The sequence below is a fragment of the Bactrocera neohumeralis genome, chromosome 4, assembly GCF_024586455.1.
Source record: "Bactrocera neohumeralis isolate Rockhampton chromosome 4, APGP_CSIRO_Bneo_wtdbg2-racon-allhic-juicebox.fasta_v2, whole genome shotgun sequence".
Lineage (NCBI taxonomy): Eukaryota > Metazoa > Arthropoda > Insecta > Diptera > Tephritidae > Bactrocera > Bactrocera neohumeralis.
In genome coordinates this window covers 57,242,439-57,263,211 of record NC_065921.1, presented here as the reverse complement: position 1 = coordinate 57,263,211, position 20,773 = coordinate 57,242,439, and the positions used below count along the sequence as shown (strand labels likewise).

The following is a 20,773-nucleotide window of genomic DNA, read 5'->3' as shown; positions in this document are numbered from 1 at the left end:
GCGTCTAGCCACAATCCGCATCAAAGCGAGGTTCTTCAACATATCGCTGATATGCGCCTACGCCCCGACGGAAGAGAAGGACGATGTGACCAAAGATGCCTTCTAAGAGCGCTTGGAGCGCGCTTATGAGAGCTGCCCCCGCCTCGATGTCAAAATCGTGCTTGGCGACTTTAACGCCAAGGTGGGCAAAGAAGGTTTATTTGGCACTACGGTCGGTAAATTCAGCCTCCACGACAAAACATCTCCAAATGGGTTGAGGCTGATTGACTTCGCCGGGGCCCGAAATATGGTTATCTGTAGTACTAGATTCCAGCATAAGAATATTCATCAAACTACCTGGCTGTCTCCGGATCGAAAAACTACTAACCAGATCGATAATGTTGTGATAGACGGAAGACACGTCTCCAGTGTTTTAGATGTGCGTGAGCTCCGAGGTCCTAACATCGAATCGGACCACTATCTTGTTGCAGCCAAGATTCGCACCCGCCTCTGTGTAGCAAAAAACGCACGCCAACAAACACAACGAAGGTTCGAGGGACGCGAGACGCATTTGCAGACAGAAGAAGAAAGAGGCCGAAATGCGTGAGTACGAAGAGCTTGATAAGCTGGCCGACAGGGGTAATGCTCGAAAATTCTACGAAAAAATGCAAGGTTTCAAGACCAGAGCATACTCTTGTAGAACCCCCAAAGGTGATCTAGTCACTAATGCCCAGAGCATAGTTAAATTATGGAGGGAACACTTCTCCAGCCTGCTGAATGGCAGTGAACGCACAACACCAGGAGAAGGAGAACCCGATTACCCAATCAAAGACGATGAAGCAGACGTTCCATTACCCGACCATGAAGAAGTTCGAATAGCGATTGCTCGCCTCAAGAACAACAAACCGGCAGGGGCCGACAGACTGCCGGCCGAGCTATTCAAACACGGCGGCGAAGAACTAATAGGGAGCATGCATCAGCTTCTTTGTAAAAGCATGCCCAACGATTGGGATTTAAGTGTGCTATGCCCAATCCATAAAAAAGGAGACCCCACAATCTGCGCCAACTACCGTGGGATCAGCCTCCTCAACATCGCATATACGGTTCTATCGAGCGTATTGTGTGAAAGATTAAAGACCACCGTCAACAAACTGATTGGACCTTATCAGTGTGGCTTCAGACCTGGAAAATCAACAACCGACCAGATATTCACCATGCGCCAAATCTTGGAAAAGACCCGTGAAAGAAGAATCGACACACACCACCTCTTCGTCGATTTCAAAGCTGCTTTCGACAGCACGAAAAGGAGCTGCCTTTATGCCGCGATGTCTGAATTTGGTATCCCCGCAAAACTAATACGTCTGTGTAAACTGACGTTGAATAACACCAAAAGTTTCGTCAGGATCAGGAAGGACCTCTCCAAACCGTTCGATACCAAACGAGGTTTCGGACAAGGCGACTCCCTATCGTGTGACTTCTTCAACCTGCTTCTGGAGAAAATAGTTCGAGCTGCAGAACTAAACAGAGAAGGTACATATTGATATCATCGGCCTCAACACCCGCGCCGTTAGTTCTGCTTTCTCCAGGCTGGACAAGGAAGCACAGAAAATGGGTCTGGCAGTGAACGAGGGCAAAACGAAATATCTCCTGTCATCAAACAAACAGTCGTCGCACTCGCGACTTGGCTCTCACGTCACTGTTGACAGTCATATCTTTAAAGTTGTAGATAATTTAGACTATTTAGGAACCATCATTAACACCACCAACAATGTCAGCCTGGAAATCCAACGCAGGATTGCCCTTGCCAATAGGTGCTACTTCGGACTGTGTAGGCAATTGAAAAGTAAAGTCCTCTCTCGACGAACAAAAGCTAAACTCTATGAGTCGCTCATAATTCCCGTCCTGCTATATGGTGCAGAGGCTTGGGCGATGACAACAACCGATGAGTCGACGTTACGAGTTTTCGAGAGAAAAATTGTGCGAAAGATTAATGGTCCTTTGCGCATTGGCCAGGGCGAATATCGCATTTGATGGAACGATGAGCTGTACGAGATATACGACGACATTGACATAGTTCAGCGAATTAAAAGACAGCGGCTACGCTGGCTAGGTCATGTTGTCCGGATGGGTGAAAACACTCCAGCTCTGAAAGTATTCGACGCAGTACCCGCCGGGGGAAGCAGAGGAAGAGGAAGACCTCCACTCCGTTGGAAGGACCAAGTGGAGAAGGACCTGGCTTCGCTTGGAATATCCAATTGGCGCCACGTAGCGAAAAGACGAAACGACTGGCGCGCTGTTATTAACTCGGCTATAATCGCGTAAGCGGTGTCTACGCCAATTAAGAAGAAGAAGAAGTCGTATACCAATCCATCAATTTGGATTTAGATCGCATTGTGGAATGAATCGATCAAGTTCATGAAATAATAGATATAATTGAGGATGCGATGGAAAAAAGCAAATTTGCACAGCTGTTTTTCTTGACGTACCCCAGGCGTTCGATAAAGTAGGGCACCATGGCTTACTACATAAATTAAGACTTCTCTTTCCACAGCAACTAACTGAACTACTTGCCTCTTACCTGAGCAACCGTTACTTCAGAATCAAGCAGGGACAATCTATACTATGTTAAAGCCAATAAAAACAGGTGTACCCCAATGAAGTGTCCTGGGACCAATCTTATATATTTTGTTTACAAGCGACATGCCTATACCGCCAAACAACACAATCGCCACATTTGCAGATGATACCTGCATTATTACTACTGGTAGAAATGAAATAGAGTCGTCGAACAGAATGCGGTCTTCAATCAACCTAATCGTAGAATGGACACAAAAATGAAACATTACTCTCAACGAGTTGAAGTCTATAAATATAAACTTCACTAACAAAACTGCTACGTGTATTCCCTTATATAAGTTAACAGAGTCGTTCCTCCTGTCACGTATGCTGGGTTAAGTCACCGACATTGGCGCACATTCATACATACATCATCATCCGCATTATGGTCATGATCACCAGCGTAATCAAATGGGTTTGACAACTGCGTACCAACGCTCTCGATCTTTTCATGTTTTCGACGCGCTTAAATATCGGGACTACATATTATAAAAAATGCACCCACGCTTACGGTAGCCAACCCAAGCTCTTTATGCTGCAACAACACTGAGATAATGCAGGCTAGTTTTTTACCGACAGCTGCGCACCAACACACATACATTATTCATCAGCGTAAGCAATTGCACTTGACAACAGCGTACCAACGCTCTCAACATTTCCTTGCTGCTGATGCGCCAAAATATCGGGACTATGATAAAAATACACCCACGCTTACGGCAGTTAAGCCGAGCCCTTTTATGCACCTCGTTCGTGACAACAACACTGACACCTAAAGCGGACTAGTTTTGTAAGTTTAGAGTTAGAAACAAGCAGTTTAAGAATTTAATTGTAAAGTTGAGTTGAAAGAGGCGAGTTGTATCGCCATCAATAAATCAGTCAAAAAGGCAATTATTAACTGGCGCCCAACCTGTTGGCTCTTAAAAGGACAAAGGACCTATTAAGGACCCTAAGGATCTAAGCTATTTTTGAAAGGACAAAGGACTCAAGGATTTCTAAGGAGCTGTTTATAAAAAAAACAAGAAGGATTCCTAAGGAGCTAATTTGTTAAATTCTACATCAAGAGAAAAAAACTGTAAGTGATTTTTCAAAATATTTTCAAGTGGTTCAAAATTAAAATTAAAAAGTGTATCTAAAAATAAATCATTTATTGAAAATAAAGGAGAGTAAAGCGAATTTTTGTGATTAAAACTTCATAGAAGGTTAGTGAAAATACTTTATAAAAGTTGACTTAAAAAATATATTTAGTTTATTTTTAAATGTGCAAGCATTTGTTTTCGGAACTATAATCAGCTGAACATAGTTTGTAGCTTTTTTGGCCATCTGCGTATTTCCGAATTAAAATATAATAAGTGTAATTAAAATTAATTAAACTTTTGGTGTCCACTTGTAGTTATAAATTTTCATATTGCAATTTGCTTAATGTGTTGAAAATTTTTAAGTCAGCATCAATTTAATTTGCTTTCGAATACTATTTGTGGTTTATTTCTGCCAAAGTAGTGAAAATAAATCTGTGATGTTACCTTAATGTAATAATCTATTATAATGATTTGACACGTTTCTGCTATTAAACCACAGACTTAGAGCAGAAAAACATTTTGTCGTGGCAAAATGAGTTTTAGTAGGGATGAAGTGATAGCAATCGTCAATGAGAAGAATGAGCGAACTAGACTAGAGTTAGCCGAACAATTAAATATTTTAACTCTTGAAATTAAACGCCTTCAACCGCCTAGCGTTGAATCTTACCATCCAGTTTCAATAAATCCATTAGTTACGGAAAATAATGCGAGTTTGGACCTAATAAAATCTCTCCCAGAATTCAAGGGTGATTGTACATCCTACCCAGCGTGGTGAAGTGCCGTGGTATTCGCCTTGAACTATTATAAGGAGGGGTCCGAAAAATATTATATAGCCATTGGTATATTTAGAAACAAAATTTAAGACTCGGCTAACTCCACTCTTGCCTCCTATAGTACAGTTCTCAATTTTAAAGCTATTATTGCCAGATTAGACCAGGAGTATTCAGATAAGAGACCGTTATATGTATTGGAAAACGAGCTTAGTATTCTGAGACAGGGGAATTCGTCTATCGATGAATTTTATAGCAAGGTGGAAAAACAGCTGTCGCTTATAATAAATAAGCAAAATCAGTCAAAAAGGCAATTATTAACTTATATTAGGAATGAAGTAATTCCGTACTCAACCTCGGCGAAATGTCTTGGTTTGACGCTGGATGGAAAATTAAAGTGGAAGGAGCATATACAAAGAAAAGTTGTTGACCCTCGAAATGGGTCACCCTATATATATATGTGGGTTCAATACCCAATTTCTGCGAGTTCAACACTATTAAAACACGCACCTTTTCTTTTTTAAAATGTTTATTTCAAATTCAAATTATTTCAAATTACAAATTGTAATTATTTTGTTAATTAAATGTAAATGTTTGAAGCAAAAATCACAAGTAGACGTATTGTAGGTGTAAGTATATTAAGTATATTTAAACTCTCGAGACACAAGTAAATGGTATTTAAAGCAAAAAGGTACAACCGCACGCTGCTAAGCTCAGAACCCAAGTCATGGATAATATGATACGAGACTCTCACATTGGCTCTCATTTTTCCCTCAAACGCATTCCCTGATTATTTGACATCCAAGGAGATCAGGGAATTTTTGACAGTTGATTTCAGAAAAGGCGGGATGCCAGAAGTAAAGCGCTATAATTACTTGACGATATTAGTGTGAAATGAAATTTCATTGAACTGTGCGAACATATTTTGGCAAAATAAATGTTTATGTAAATTTATTAATGATTTTGTATTTTAGCTTTTATATATGTATGCATTTTCAAAGTGTTTTATTTAGTGTTTTGTATAATTTTTTACATATTCAATATAAGTTTTTCAGCAGTGGCATCATTGACAAATGTTATAAAAAATGCGAGTTTTGACAGCTCTCTCTCGAATCAAAGAGTCTCGTATCATATTATCCATACCCAAGTGTGACCTGTCAGCGTCCGTGGGTTGGCTATCTAGTTCGTGTCAGAGTTGTTAACTGGCAAAAAGTTCTGTTATTTAATTTATGGCCAGCGCCAGTTAACCGAGTGTAAAGCGGACAAAAAGCGATAGAGGTAGGGCATGACTTACAGTTACCATCACTTTACCAACACATAAAGTTAAGAGGCAAAGGTGTGTTGAAACAACTGACTACCCATAGACAATTTCTAAAGTTTCAGTTGTAATTCAATATTTACTTGGCACAAAGGTGAAGGCGAGTTAGCGTTGCTTTGCCGCTCGTACTAACAGTATCTTTAGCCAAAGCGTCCATCTTACGGACAGCAGAGCTCGCGTCTCTCTCCCTCTCCTTTCCCCTCTTACATACTTCGAATGTGAATTGGAATTAGCCATTGGCAGCAAATGGCGACCGCCCGTCGTCTCCACAATGCACCGTTGTCGTTGTTGTGCTACGTGCTACGATCGGAAGGTATCACTTTTTCCAGCATTATACTGGGAGAAAAACGCCCCAGAGGGAATCACTTAAACAGGATGATTCCCTTTATTCTTACTTATCCTCCTTCGCGAAATACCAAGCAACATATCTTCGGATGATGCATACTGTGATCAGGTTAACAGGAACTCTGTTATACTAATAAATATTGGATGGACTTCAAAACTATGTCAGAGTTCCTGTTAACCTGATCATCCGAAGATATCTTGTTTGGTACTTCGCGATTAATTTAAGAACAACTGCAAGTTTAGCGAAGAAGTTATGATTCGCACGAACGAAAAATGACGTGCGATAAAAGTGCGGAACTAAAAAAAGCATGGACCGCTCAAAATCATTGCCGAACTTTATTACAACATCAACACTTTGCGACTTTTTTACATTTCATAATATGCTGTTATCACAGTTTTCTATACAGAGAAGCACGATATCGCACAACCACATTAAGATATACGCAGCTCCCGCGCGTATCATATCCCCCGTTGCAGTCCGATCATAATCGCGTTTGTGTTGTTGCCAAAAAGTTATCATTTGTGAGCAGAATTTTTATCTGTCAAAAGGCATAGAAATAAGGAAGACGCAAATTTTTTTATCAACCAAAATTATTTTATTTTGCAAAGAGAAGTGATAATAATAAAGAATATGAGCAAAATAGGGAGAGCGGAACGTGGCAAGCTGTTGCAGAGCAGCGACAAATGATGAACGGAAGGAAACATTGATCAAGTTTTCGCTTGCTTCCTGCGCTTTTCGAGTTACGCTCGCCTCCCCCAACCAATGCAACGCTGCAGCCAACTTGACAAAGAATTGCCAAATCAGTGGAAAGAGGAAGACAAAAAGTTGCATGGGAAAAAACTTTAATATTTTATTATATGATCACTACTGTCTCTGGTGTGTAAATGCCAATTGTGCTAACGTGACTGGTGCCGAACTGATTTACACTCATAGGCCGCTCAGCTCTAGGTGTCTTGTTGCTGGTGGTTAGATGTACGGTTCTGTGCATGTCGCATACAATGTTGCACTGCAATGGTTGCCAGGTGGACGCAGGAAAAAAGGGCGTCAAGGTTTCATAAAAAATTGGAAATTAAAAAGAATGTTCGAGAAGTCTTTAAAATTTTCTTGGAAGAGGGGCTATGTTGCTCTTAGACTTAACCGAACCAAAGTCTTTTATTTTTTAATTCTACAAAATAAAAAAAAGATTTATTGTCTGTGATGTCTTCATGATCTGAGAACTTTTTTACATTTTTTAACAGAAAAGTGCGTGCAGCCAATCCTTAGAATTGGAACGGTTGTTGGCTTCTTGTGGTTTACTACTGAACTACTATGGGCCTCAGATTCGATGAAAAGGTCCTTGTGGCCCACGTTAAAGCGGAAAAGGTCTTTACGCTCTCATCAAAGTATACCTTTCAGTGGTTGTAGAAGTTCTAACTGAACACTGTTCAGATATTACCGGTTACCACCATCAATTATTTAACCTAGCGACCTTAGCTGCTGTCTAATAATTCTTTGTTCAACGAGAGAGGACTTTACTTCTCAATTGACTACTCTGTCCGTAGGAGCGCCTTTGGGCAAGAGTTATTCTAATTTCGAGGCTTACATTATTGTTGATGTTGACGCTGGTTTCAAAACAGACGAAATTATCTACGACTTCGAAGTTATAACTGTCAACAGTGACGTGAGAACCTAGTTGGGATTGCGACGACTCTTTGTTTGATGACAGAAGATATTCTGTCTTGCCTTCGTTCACTATCAGACCTATTAGCTTCGCTTTTTTTGTCCAACCTGGGGAAAGCAGAACTAATGTCGTGATAATAATGTAAGTGATTGCTAATGGCATCAATACCAATACCTCCTCGATTCAGCTTAAAGTATTCTCGCCAGCAGTAGATGAAAGAAGTCGCATGATAAGGAGTCGCCTTGTCTTAAACCTAGTTTGGTATCGAACGGCTTAGAGAGTTCCTTCCCGAACCTGACGGAGCTTTAGGTATTGCTCAACGTCAGTTTATACACACATTGGGATTTCCGTGGCTGAAATTCAAAAATGGCATGTTGCCTGATTTGAATGAAAATTTCACAGTTTGTTACCAACTATCTATACATTATTTTCCCAAAGTATTAGGATTCTATCTGCATTAGTTTTTTGTCCAGAACTGCCCAAAGTTGGTGAATGTGGAGAACATCAAAATTAGCAAAAAATTTACTCAAAAGTCAAATCATTGATACAATAAAACAACTATTGAAATTCAACTTTATTATCATTTTTCATTTATAATATGTATCAAAGAAAAAATTTGCATTAAAATCCATTGAAAAAAATAATGCATAAAAAATATTGTGGAACAACATAATTTGGACTTCAAAATTTCAATGTTCTTCAAATTTAAAGTTTTGCATCTTTTTAGCGCTGTCTACCGCTGTCGACATACATACACCGAATTAAAGCCTGAAGTCTCAGCTAAACGATAAAAAAAAATTCAGCTGCCCCAAATTGCCCCCCTTGAAAAAAACAATGAGATATGTACTCTAAAATGGCAAGTTACCGCCCAAAAGTATGCAATATATATATAACAAGGATTACAGGAACTATAGGATGTATCATTCCAGAAGAATTGGACGCATATCCACTAACGAAGATGTGATGCATCACTTATTAATGTCTTCGGATCCGTACATAAACATTTTTCGTACTAAAATAAAATTAAAAAAATTAGAATGTCACGAAGATGTAAAAAAGTTGCTAAAAGAGACTTGATAAAAGAGAATTTAGTTTGTATGGGAGGTGGGCGTAAAAGTGGGTGGATATTATTGAAATTTAACACCAACATATATAATGTCATAAAAATGCTATGTACCAAAAATCAGTGCTGTAGGTCAAAAATTAAGTTTCACCTTATATGGGAGGTGGGCGTAAAAAAGGGGGCGTGATTTTGATTTTTTCATTTTTTTCTTGATTGGAATCCAAAACAATGATGTACCAAATGTCATTGTCCTGCGACAACTCCTTATATTTTTAGCCGCAGTATGCACTAGCAGAAACCTATGTGAGCCGTATTAATTTTGCATAAAGGCAGATTCTTTTAAATCTATCAAAATCAGCTTTGAAATCGACGAAGAGATGGTATGTGTCGATTCTTTTTTCACGAGTAAATTGGTAAATATCTGGTCAGTTGTGGCATAAAGCCGCTTTGATAATGTCCGCTCGATAGAACCTCATATGCGATCTTGAGAAGGCTTATCTCATGGTAGTTGGCGCAGATTGTGCGGTCTTCCTTTTTGTGGATTGGGCAGAGCATACTTAAATCCCAATAGTCGGGCAGGCTTTTCAATTTTTTAACAAATTTTCGTACAGATTATGTTCACTGTTTTAAGTTGAACTAACTACAAAACATCCACATTTTCACAGACTTTTAAACGATCACTGTACATAGACATAAATATGCCGCTATCGTATATTGGCAGTAGCGAATGGTAAACTTTGACAGCTTGCACGTGATCGGAATATCGTGTTCTCTGACAGGACGCAAGCCAAGCACGCTGCCAGCTTCTCACCACCACAGGGCCGCTCCCATCAACTCCGATATCTTCCCTCATCACTCTCTCTTTATGTTGCATTTCGCACTACCCCTTTGCATTGCTCTTTTGCTCTTTTTAGAATCGATACGAAGTATCGCATCACACGTTTTGGCTTTATTGGAACGAAGTTCCTTACGGCAGGCTTGCAGAAGATAGGGATTTTGCTGCGGGAGCTAACTGAAAAAAAAGTGACAGTAAAACTGTAAGAAATAACCCGTAAGAAAAAGACTGTAAGATCGCTAGTTATAGCCTACCTTTAGGTTTTGCAAAATAATTAGGCATGAAAATCTCTAACATTATGGTGTATGCAAATTAGTTTTGAGTGAAGTGCGGAACACATAGAGCGCAACAGACTGCAAACTACATCTGTCAAATATTAAAATACAGACGTTCTTATAGACACTGTTATTTTGACAGCTGCATGACTACACGACTGCAGGCCGACAGTTGTCGTTCCCGCTAAAAGTGTAAACACAATGGCTACGACAGACTGCAGCGGCACGACAGTGAAAGTGTAAACACAATGGCTACGACAGACTGCAAACTACATCTGTCAAATATTAAAATACACACGTTCTTATGGGCAGTGTTATTTTGACAGCTGCACGACTACACGACTGAAGGCCGACAGTTGTCGTTCTCGCTAACTTCAATATCCTCCTATTTTTGCCAACGACAGTACGACGACAGTAGAGTTGACAGTAGAATGGAAGATAGAAAGAGGAGGTAGAGTGGTGATGCCACTAATATGTAAAATGTAAAATTATTCACAGCTCTAACAAACTTGAAGTAATTTTACAAATAAAAGCATAAAATAGCTATATTATAGCTCTATTATATCATTTGTAATAACAATTGATAATTTAAAGCAAAAATATTGACCTATTTACTTATTTTTTGCATAAAAAATTTCACTTTGAACAAAATATTAAAATTTCATTGAAGTGAAAGGTATTAATATGGCCACAACGAAATTGTGTACATACAAAATGGACAAGAATGATAGAAACAAGATTGCGCAATGCGCATGTTTGCTTTCAGTCAGCTGTTCTTGCTGACGTCACGGTTGACTTATTATTCGGTCGCGCCTTTGAATGTGAAAGAAATTTGGAATTTGAAATGGGTAATTATAGCATTTTGATTACAATAATTTTACTTTTATAACCAAACACTCTTGCAGGTTTAAGTTCGCGGAGTCTAACGAAGTTGCTACCTAGCGCTTTTCTCACGTTAACCAGATTAACTCCTGCAGAGGCTAATGAACGGCAGAAAAGGATGGAGTCTCGTTTAAACCACTGTTTCTTATCCTAATTGTAATGATTATCTTAATTAACAATTTATTCCATTTATTTATACTCATGTATGTTTATTATATTTTTGCAGGCAATATTTTTCAACGTGTGCCAGTTGATCTATTCTGACCCAATTGAAAGAAATGATGACTTGAAGATTCTCAACAACGACAAGCTTGAAAATTTGGCAAGGTACATCTGCCACAAACTTGGTAAAGACAACCCCGAAATTTGCGCCAATTCAGAAAATTGTTCGTCTTATACTTGGGTGGATCACCTATCTGAAGGAGGACTCTCAAAACCAACAGATATGTTGATGGAGCATATGAGAGGCTTGCAAGCAGTATTTGACGACTTAAATGGTACTGATTTGCATATGTACATATATGTACAAATTACGTCCAGAAGCACTTAGATTTAAGTAATTTTGTAAATTGTAGCACCAAAGTAAAATAATTGTTTTTCAGAGTTAGAATGTATTTTAGGATTCGTTCCTTAAATAAAAACTTAATTGAAAATATGTACAGCAAATAAGGAAAATTAAATAAGAAAATAAATTGATAGTTGGTCACAAAATATTCAATATTTTTATTTGCATAAATGTGTATAGTTGAAACCAACACAGCAAAGAGACAAAATTAAATAATATAACGAAAATACCATGAAATGAATATGTAGGTAAATGTTTATTTTAAAATATTCACTTATATTGATATCTTTTATTAATATTCACTTATATTTAAGTTAACTTTTGATAATATTCATGTTTTTGTATGCCTGCAATCCAAAATTGATTCTTATTGCAAAGAAAAACAAGCAACTGAAAATCAGCTGATTGTACGTTGGTCAACCGTGACGTAGATGCGCAGAACGAACAAAATTTGAACTCGTCATTGCGCAATCTTGTTTCTATCATTCTTGCAAAATGGACAACTGCGTTGTTTTGTGTACATGCCGGCCATTGTGTTGTTGTTGCTTCTCAAAATGTACATGTAGTAAGATGAACAACGACGTTTTCAGTTCACTGTCGTGCCGCTGCAGTCTGTCGTAGCCATTGTGTTTACACTTTGAACTGAAAACGTCGTTGTTCATCTTACTACATGTACATTTTGAGAAGCAACAAAAACACAATGGCCGGCATGTACACAAAACAACGCAGTTGTCCATTTTGTATGTACACAATTTCGTTGTGGCCATACTAACCATTCCTTTCACTTCAATGAAATTTTAATATTTTGTTCAAAGTGAAATTTTTTATGCAAAAAATAAGTAAATAGGTCAATATTTTTGCTTTAAATTATCAATTGTTATTACAAATGATATAATAGAGCTATAATATAGCTATTTTATGCTTTTATTTGTAAAATAACATCAAGTTTGTTAGAGCTGTGAATAATTTTACATTTTACATATTAGTGGCATCACCACTCTACCTCCTCTTTCTATCTTCCATTCTACTGTCAACTCTACTGTCGTCGTACTGTCGTTGGCAAAAATAGGAGGATATTGAAGTTAGCGAGAACGACAACTGTCGGCCTTCAGTCGTGTAGTCGTGCAGCTGTCAAAATAACACTGCCCATAAGAACGTGTGTATTCTAATATTTGACAGATGTAGTTTGCAGTCTGTCGCAGTCATTGTGTTTACACTTTGAGCAACAAAAACGTTTTTGTACCCTGAATAGGGCACATTAAGTTAGCCAAGAAGTTTCCCAAATGGAAACGTCAGAGGTCTTAAAAAATATAACATATATTAATAAATGATCAGAATGACGATACATCCTCTCAAAATTTTGCATACGTTATTGTTTGAGGCAATGATGCAATCTCGGAAGAAAATTTTCAGGCCGAATCACTATATCATGCTGCCATACAAACTGATCGTTTGTTCGAATTGTATTTGTTCGGTGCAATCGGAGTAAAATTTTTTTGTTTTATTTTTCTGTCTGCCTCAGTTGCAAAATATTCTGCAGGCGTCTATTTGTATTCTGACGTTTTGCACAGACTGTTGCACACCCAATTCTGATCCGTCTTGCCTTAATTTCTTCTCTTTCCATTTTTGGTGCACCATGCACTTAAGCGCTGTGTTACTGTTATTGTGGGAAGTTGTTGTTGTTGTTGCTGTCGACGCTTATTGCTGCTGCTTGCTGTGCGCTGGCTGTTGAAGAATGTTAAGTATTCGCCCAATTTAAGTTTTGAACTTTTTCCGAAATTAATTGTCACCAGCATAAATGCATGTCGGGCATGTAGTGGCTGGAAAATAAATAAAATAATGTATTACAATAAAAGAAATTGTTAAATAACCTAATTGCTGCAAGAGAAGCAACAAGCATGTATAGCTGCTTGCAACATATCGTTGCAGCCATAAAACGTGCATGCGCTTGCCACTTGACGCCTGCTAGCTATATTCTCAACATGTTCCCGACGTTATACATAAATACACACACATGTATGTATATTAGGGTGGCCCTTATTTTCCAAAGTATTCCGATTCTCGATCGCAGCCCCTAGAAATATGAGAATAGCCAAAAAACTAGTATATTCAAAGTTTTAGGTCAATCAAAAAAGATTTAGAGGTTGCGCAAGGAGCTTGAAATCCTGCATAATACCTTTCTCTCTCCCTCTTTATTTCGTTCTTTCATTCCTTCTCTCTCTATTACCACTCCATCCTGCCAATGCATAGTCATGAATTCATGGACAAGCACGTGGCATTATAAACATCCCTACAAGAACGATGATAATCAAATGATCAATCATATGACATTCACTAGTGACACAATTTTCTGTCACTGGCTCAGTGCAAGTTTCTATCACATTTTTAAGGGCAATATGAAAAAGTTGACAAAAACTTTTGTATACATGTGATATTGCATTTCTTTCTTACTTACTGGGTTTAACAACCCGAACAACATATAGCTACACTGCTCACTCCAACGGTGTTTAGAATAAAAATGTGTGTCATTAATGATATAAATCTCTGTCATGAATGCCTGTTATGCTTGATGTCGACATCATGCATGTGTGTCTATCACATATGATGTAAAAATCATGCAGTTGTGACAATCATATGTGATGTAAAACTCAGGCATGTGTGACTATCACATATGATGTAAATATCATGCAGTTGTGACAATCATATGTGATGTAAAACTCAGGCATGTGTGACTATCACATATGATGTAAATATCATGCAGTTGTGACAGTCATATATGATGTAAGCACATGTAAAAATTATTTATTAATTTATTGTAATTTATTTTATTTAGAAAAAATTCATTTTAATTCATATAATATTCATTAATTCATGTTATAAAAAAATTCTACAAAAAGTAAAAACAAATTAATATAAAATTAAAGCTTCATTTTTTGGTTTTAATTTGTTTAGTTTTTAAATGTAATTATTGTTTCCTTTTTTTTAAATAACTAAGCTGCTTTAACCTGTGATGGCTGAGCAGTATTGACCGCTTTATATTTTGCTCAAAACTCCTACATCCTTGTTGTTGAAACACATCTAAATTAAAAGAAAAATATAAATTAGTAAACATTTTAAGTAAACATTAAGTTGCAATTATGTATATGTACGTACTTCTTAAAATGGTATCAACCAGCGCCAACTTGCATAGGGATTTCTTGCTCCATCTGCCATCCCAATTATAACCTTCCATGAGCTCATCTGAGAAAACCTTAGGTATTACGTCAGCCACATTATCACTGGCGCCTTTAAGTTTGTGGAGGAATGCAGTCTTAAAAGAAGTAAAAGTATTGTAACTAGTAGTAAACTTATTATATTTTATTTTTAGGTTACCATTGTTTGGGCATAGTCTTGGCTTTGCAGTCTATCTTCCACTTCCGCAACTGTTGCTTGCGACTCCATCGGAAAAGTGCTAGCGACGTCGTCCAGCTCTTTATCAGTCACTTCGCCGGTCATGCGGCACACTGACTGCTCAACTCGTTTTAAGAGAACTTTGCATTCTCTGATTGACTTATTTTGCGCCAAAACCTCAGCCTTTTCGACAATCTAAGAAATAAATTTAGACGAAAAGATATAAATAAAGTCTTAGATTTACTTTTATTACTGAGTGTACATACAATATTGTAAAACACTTACTTTCGACTCCATCTCATTCAGTTTTTCAAATATTGCAGTTTGGTTGTGAACCAGTGACGATTGGCCTTCACTAAGCGTTTTTTGGTTCTGCAAAGTTATACATATATTTTCCTCCAATTTTTCCAGCCTTTCCTGAATATTCTTTTGGCCCGCAATGATCGTTTTTAACGCTTCAAGTATATCTTAAATTTAAAAAGTTAATATATAGTATATTTTATTAGAAGCTTTATGTTAAAAATGACCTGAGTTTTGTTGCGTTCTTGATATTCCCACTGAATATTGGCGCCGCTCAATCCTCTCAACGATTGGAATCTCTACTAAAAAATTAATAATTTTTAATATATTTATACTTATTTCGATGAGTATTTTCCTTTTAACTTACCACCTTCATCTTGCGTCTCGAATATGTTACTCATTTGTATATATAATAATTATATTATTATTATATTATATTTTATTAATTATATTAGGTTAACATCATAAAAATATACAGTATTGTTAAAATGTCGTTCAACATATTGCATTTGGAGTTTGTTGCTTAACATATGAACAATACTGTATATTTTTTATGATGTTTTATATTTGTTATTATGTTTTTTATTATATTGCATTTATATACAGTTTTGGTTATATTAGTAAAACCAAAATTGTATATTAAATTTGAAAGTTGTGGAATTGAAAGTGGAATGTGCAAATCAGTGGTTAATGGGAAAATGTGTTAAAAAGATGGTGTAAAAGTGGTATTAGCAAATATTTCTCTTCGATAGGAATACAAAAGTATTTGAAATCAATGTCTTCGATAGGAACTGTTACCATTTCTTCATCTAACTCACTTGCGACTACAATCCCTAGGCCACTTGACGATTCTGCAGGTTCATTAAAGTAGTTTTCAGTCTTTCTGAAAACTTTGCAGACAATTTGATGCGACTGTTGAGACTTTATGACATTAAATACCTTTATTGGTTCTGTCAACTCACTAAAACAAAAACTATCTTTCGGCTTGTTGGGATTTAAATCAAATGATGCAAATTTTGGCACATTCTCTGAATTTGATTCAATACCTGTTTTTCATGAAGTCTAAGATATGTTTGCTGTAGAATTTTATTGGGTTTATTTACAATTTTTTTTTTATATTCTGCATATAGTTTTCGAAACGATACGCTGAAAAAGAATCTAATGGTCCAAACTGTTTTACGCAATCTGCCAAGTGAAGTAGTCCATGAATATTAAAGCTAACCAATTCATCACCATATAAAATTCCAAAAATATTGACGAAATCTGTTAGCATTTGTTGGGCAATATCGGCTTCGATTCGGTGCGATTTTTCATTTGACAAAAGTCGAATACTACTATGTAGCAGCAGGAAGTGATAGTATTGATCGGTACTGATACAATCTTTAAGAACGAATATACCAGAATAAAGCAAAAACTGCCTAAACTCAGTCGATTTCCAATTATGAATCTCATCTAAACTTCTAGATATGCGGCCAAACTCTGATGGGATAAATTTAGAGACATAGTCAAGCTTTTCGTTAATAATAGTATGATTGGCCTTGTTGCAAGTTTAAGTAATTTCTTTGTTACTCCTAAGTCGACTAAGTGCATACTATCAAGGGGAAACTGAGAAACCATCCCAAAATCTGATTCTTCCAAAATGCTCTTTTTGAATTTGAAATCTTCCAAATGATGCGCAGGATTTGAACGTAACATAAACGTTGTATCCGATCTTAAGGAACCGATTTTTTTTTGAAAACTTACTCTATTTTTTTGGTAAGTACCTTCCTGGCAGCATTTTGGACAACCATTTTTCCCGTTGTGTGATATAACACCTGTTACAAAAGCCCTCGCTGGGGAATCACAAACAAAAAGACGAATGTTAAATTTCAAAACGTTTGGCTTAAATCCAACTTTAATGCCGGTTGCCCTTAGCGACACGACCTCGGCACAAAATTCGGACATGAATTGATCTATGTTACTTGGCTTCTTGAACCCGGAATAGCATGCTATCATAAACGGGCTTATATTAGGGAAACCTACAACTGAACCCAAGATAGGCCATAATACCCTGTTTGAACTTTTGTACAATTTTAACCCATCAACTCCTATATCTAAATAAACCTCATTTTTCCCTTCCAAGTAATTAAAAGGACTTGAAACAAAATAGTTTTGAATTCCTAGGTACAAAAATTCCCCATCTTGCATTTCAGTGATATTTATTTTTTCTTTACTAGTATTTAGTAGTGTTTTTGCAGATAGTGGCATACCATCAACACCTACTTTGCGCAATGTTTTTAGAAGATCTTCTAAAGCGATTTGCGATATGTTGTTTCTGATAGCCCACGACTTAATTTCATTACATTTATTTATTTCGTCGTTATTTTCTGAAACGACACTAAACCCTATAGAGGTGGACGCTTCGGGCTCAGAATCAGAACCTACATCGCTAGAAAAGCTCAAAGTATCACTAGCATCACTTTCATAATTTGCTACTACTGAACCTAACACTGAAGGATCAGGTTCCCAATTACTTACAAGAGGAATCCCTTCAAAAAACGCACTTGAACTAACACTTCCACTTTCATTTTCACTTTCACCTTTCAAATATTTTTTTATAACTTTTATATTGGACTGGAAAGTCCTTTTTTCTTTTGAAAGACAATTAGCAAAATGTCTTCTTTTCATTTCACTTATTTTTTTTAATGTTTTAAAATAGATTCCTCTTCGAAATTTTTAAATTTAAAAATTTTATTTCACTTGCTTGCACTTGTTTACACTTGTTTGCGCTTTTTTTCTTCTTCTTCCACTATATTTTCGCGTTTAATAAGAATAAATAACGGCTGATATATACATATACATACAGTGTATGTCCAGAGAACATATGTTTTTAGTTTCTCTGACTCTACACTGTGTGTATATCAGCTATTTCAGTTTTGCAAGTGTAATCATAGCCCGAAAGAAAATAATCTGAATCGTCTCTTTCTTACTTGTGGATAGGTATACAATAATTTCTGAAGTCTATGCATTTGTGTTAGTGAGAAAATTGCTATTGTGTTAGTTTCTATCATTCAATTCTTTCATTTGAAACATTACATTTGTACAGATCACTTTTTAGATATGTTAAAGTATTAATCATCGATGAAATAAGCATGATTAGTGCAGAGCTATTAGGCAAAATTGACATGCGTTTAAAACAGATTACCGAAAGAGGTAAAGCTGACTTTGGTGGCATAGATGTGATTTTAATTGGGGATTTACGACAAGCACCACCAGTAAGGGCAACAGCCATATATAAGCCAGTTAAAACAAATATTTTTGGACCTTATTTGTGGAGAACATTAAAGTTTTATCAACTGGCTGAAGTAGTGAGACAGACTAATGTTCAATTTTCGAATATTCTAACTAAGATAGGAATTGATGAGGATGAATTTCAAATTATTGAATCCAGATTTTTTACCAAAGAAAGATTGTGTCCTCATGGAGTTCGTTTTTTGTATTTGAAGAAAAAATAATTTCGACAGCTGACGATGTGATCACTGGTCCAAAAAGTCGTGAACAAGAGACTAATTGTCGTCAGAAACTGCATAAAAAGAATCTCAATGAAGTTGGTGGGTTACCGTATCAAATTACTTTTGTTGATTCTATGTGTTACCTTATTACCACTAACATCGATGTAACTGATGGCTTATGTAAAATCAGAACCACTAAGAACATTTCTTTTAGAAAAATTTAAATTACTTATAAATAACAATCCCAAAGAATCGACAACGAGATACGGTAATACTATTGATGCTGTTTTTTCGAGCTATTTGCATAAAATAGAATCACAAACATATGTGTCATACTTTAGTTACCACAAGCCAATAATTTCAGCAATAGAATTCAATGACGAAACTGATTAATAAGTATTACTTATAATAATAATATTAATAATAAACTTTTTTTGTAAATTGCAATTATTTCAATTTTTCCTATGTAATTTTATGGTGTCAAACAAAAATAAAGAGATATATTTTTTGTTATTTTAGTTTTTTATTTAGATATAATTTGAATTATTTTTTTATTTTACGTAATTCATTATTTCTTAAAATACTAAATTTTCTTAATACTTATCTTTACTTAAATAAAGACTAATCAGCGAAATTTGAGAGAAAAATCAGGACAACCTACATAAAATAAAATTAAGCACAATTTTTTTTGCAAATTGTATCGATTCTACATTATCCGAAGGAACTTCGTTCCTACCTGGTGTCCCACGACAGCACATTTCTTTTTTAATATACTGCGCACTTGCGTTATAATCGAATTGGGCAAACGCACGGTAATATCGTGAACGTTTGCGCAAACAACTTTGAAAAGTTGTCTTTCAAGCCAACTGCACTTTTATGTGTATGTGTGTATTTATTATTTTACGGTTTTCTAATCAAGAAAAATTGGTTTTGTACTAAGTGGAAATAGTTAAAATGAAATGGCAATGCTAGCAAAAAAATATTACTTATTTTGAATAAAAAGAAAATAATAAAAATAGTAGAAAAGAAGTAGATTACGATTTTTCTTTCAATTACTTGAAAATGGGCGCCATAATTTTTTGGAGTCAAAAAATATTATAAGTAAGCTAAGTTCGGGTGCAACCGAACATTTTATACTCATGCAACTTGCAAGAATCAAAACCAGGAAAATACTATAATATAAAGTGTAAAGCCAATCATATACTTGTAGAGTAAAGTCAGCCGGATGTTCGAAAATCCTGAAATAAGTTATATAGGGGCTAGGCCAAGTTTTCGATTAAATTAATCTATTTGCAGCACAGAGATACACTATTATAAATAAAGCACGCTCTCTTATTTTCATTGAGATAACTCACATATTGGCCGTATATGCAGTACAAGTTACCCCGAATTTCAAAAATCTTTATATTAAACATATGGGGGTTAATGGAAGTATTTGTCTGATTCAGCCCATTTTTGACATACAGACATACCGTTATAACAGAAAGATGATCCCTTAATTTTGGTTATATACATATATCACACATTAACCCACATTTTCGATCATAAGTCAGCTATAGGTACCGGGGTCGAAATACTCGGTACCTAGGGGCTTGAACAGTTTTTCTTTGATTTAAACAATTTTTGGTCATAAGGTGGCATATACTAAAGACATTTTTCGTGCAACGTTTTATCTCGAACGAATCAAGTGCAATCTAAAATTGTGTTATATAAGAAGTAGGCGTTGTTGTTATCAGATTTCGTCCCCTTTTACAATTTAAAATAAGAATATCAAAAAAAAGCTTCGTACCAAATTTTGTCGAAATCGGTTCGACGGGTCCCAATATATGGGGTTTCACTAAAAATTGGACAGTGACCAATTTTCACACCGGTTCTAATAAAGCTCTGTCATACCATCTCGGTGATAAAATTTAATGTCTTTGGCGTGTTTTGTTATTGATTTATCACGCTTTTATTAGTTTTTAACAGTACCGTTATATGGGGAATGAGCGGGGTTATCCTCTGATTTCATCCATTTTCACACTGTCGGTAGAAGTTATAAAATTTGGGATCTACAAATTTGGTTATTGTAGCTTAAGTAGTTTAGGAGATATGTACATATATTAAACTTGTTAGAGGGAGGGGCCACGCTCTGTTCCAAAAAAACATTTCCACAGATGTCCCTTGCTACTGTGAACCTCTGTATCTTAATTTAGTGCTTAGTTATG

The 20,773-nt window shown here is 36.2% G+C and overlaps 2 protein-coding genes and 1 long non-coding RNA gene across 3 annotated transcripts; 1 reads left to right on the top strand and 2 right to left on the bottom strand.

Annotated features, from left to right (window-relative positions):
• Window positions 1–10,749: 10,749 nt before the first annotated feature.
• On the top strand, window positions 10,750–11,466 carry LOC126754720 (uncharacterized). Its single transcript, XR_007666402.1, has 3 exons — window positions 10,750–10,786; window positions 10,844–10,976; window positions 11,047–11,466. It is a non-coding gene; the product is annotated as an uncharacterized LOC126754720 (long non-coding RNA).
• Window positions 11,467–14,748: 3,282 nt separating this feature from the next.
• On the bottom strand, window positions 14,749–16,001 carry LOC126755788 (uncharacterized). The gene is made up of 4 exons (XM_050468517.1): window positions 15,443–16,001; window positions 15,303–15,377; window positions 15,061–15,242; window positions 14,749–14,970 (listed from the first exon to the last, which is right to left on the bottom strand). Exons 1-4 carry the CDS (start codon window positions 15,474–15,476, stop codon window positions 14,749–14,751), a joined length of 513 nt encoding a protein of 170 aa, XP_050324474.1. The 5' UTR covers window positions 15,477–16,001.
• A 526-nt stretch (window positions 16,002–16,527) lies between these two features.
• LOC126755787 (uncharacterized) lies at window positions 16,528–17,966 on the bottom strand. Its single transcript, XM_050468516.1, has 2 exons — window positions 17,526–17,966; window positions 16,528–17,495 (listed from the first exon to the last, which is right to left on the bottom strand). Exons 1-2 carry the CDS (start codon window positions 17,740–17,742, stop codon window positions 16,528–16,530), a joined length of 1,185 nt encoding a protein of 394 aa, XP_050324473.1. The 5' UTR covers window positions 17,743–17,966.
• Window positions 17,967–20,773: the final 2,807 nt, after the last annotated feature.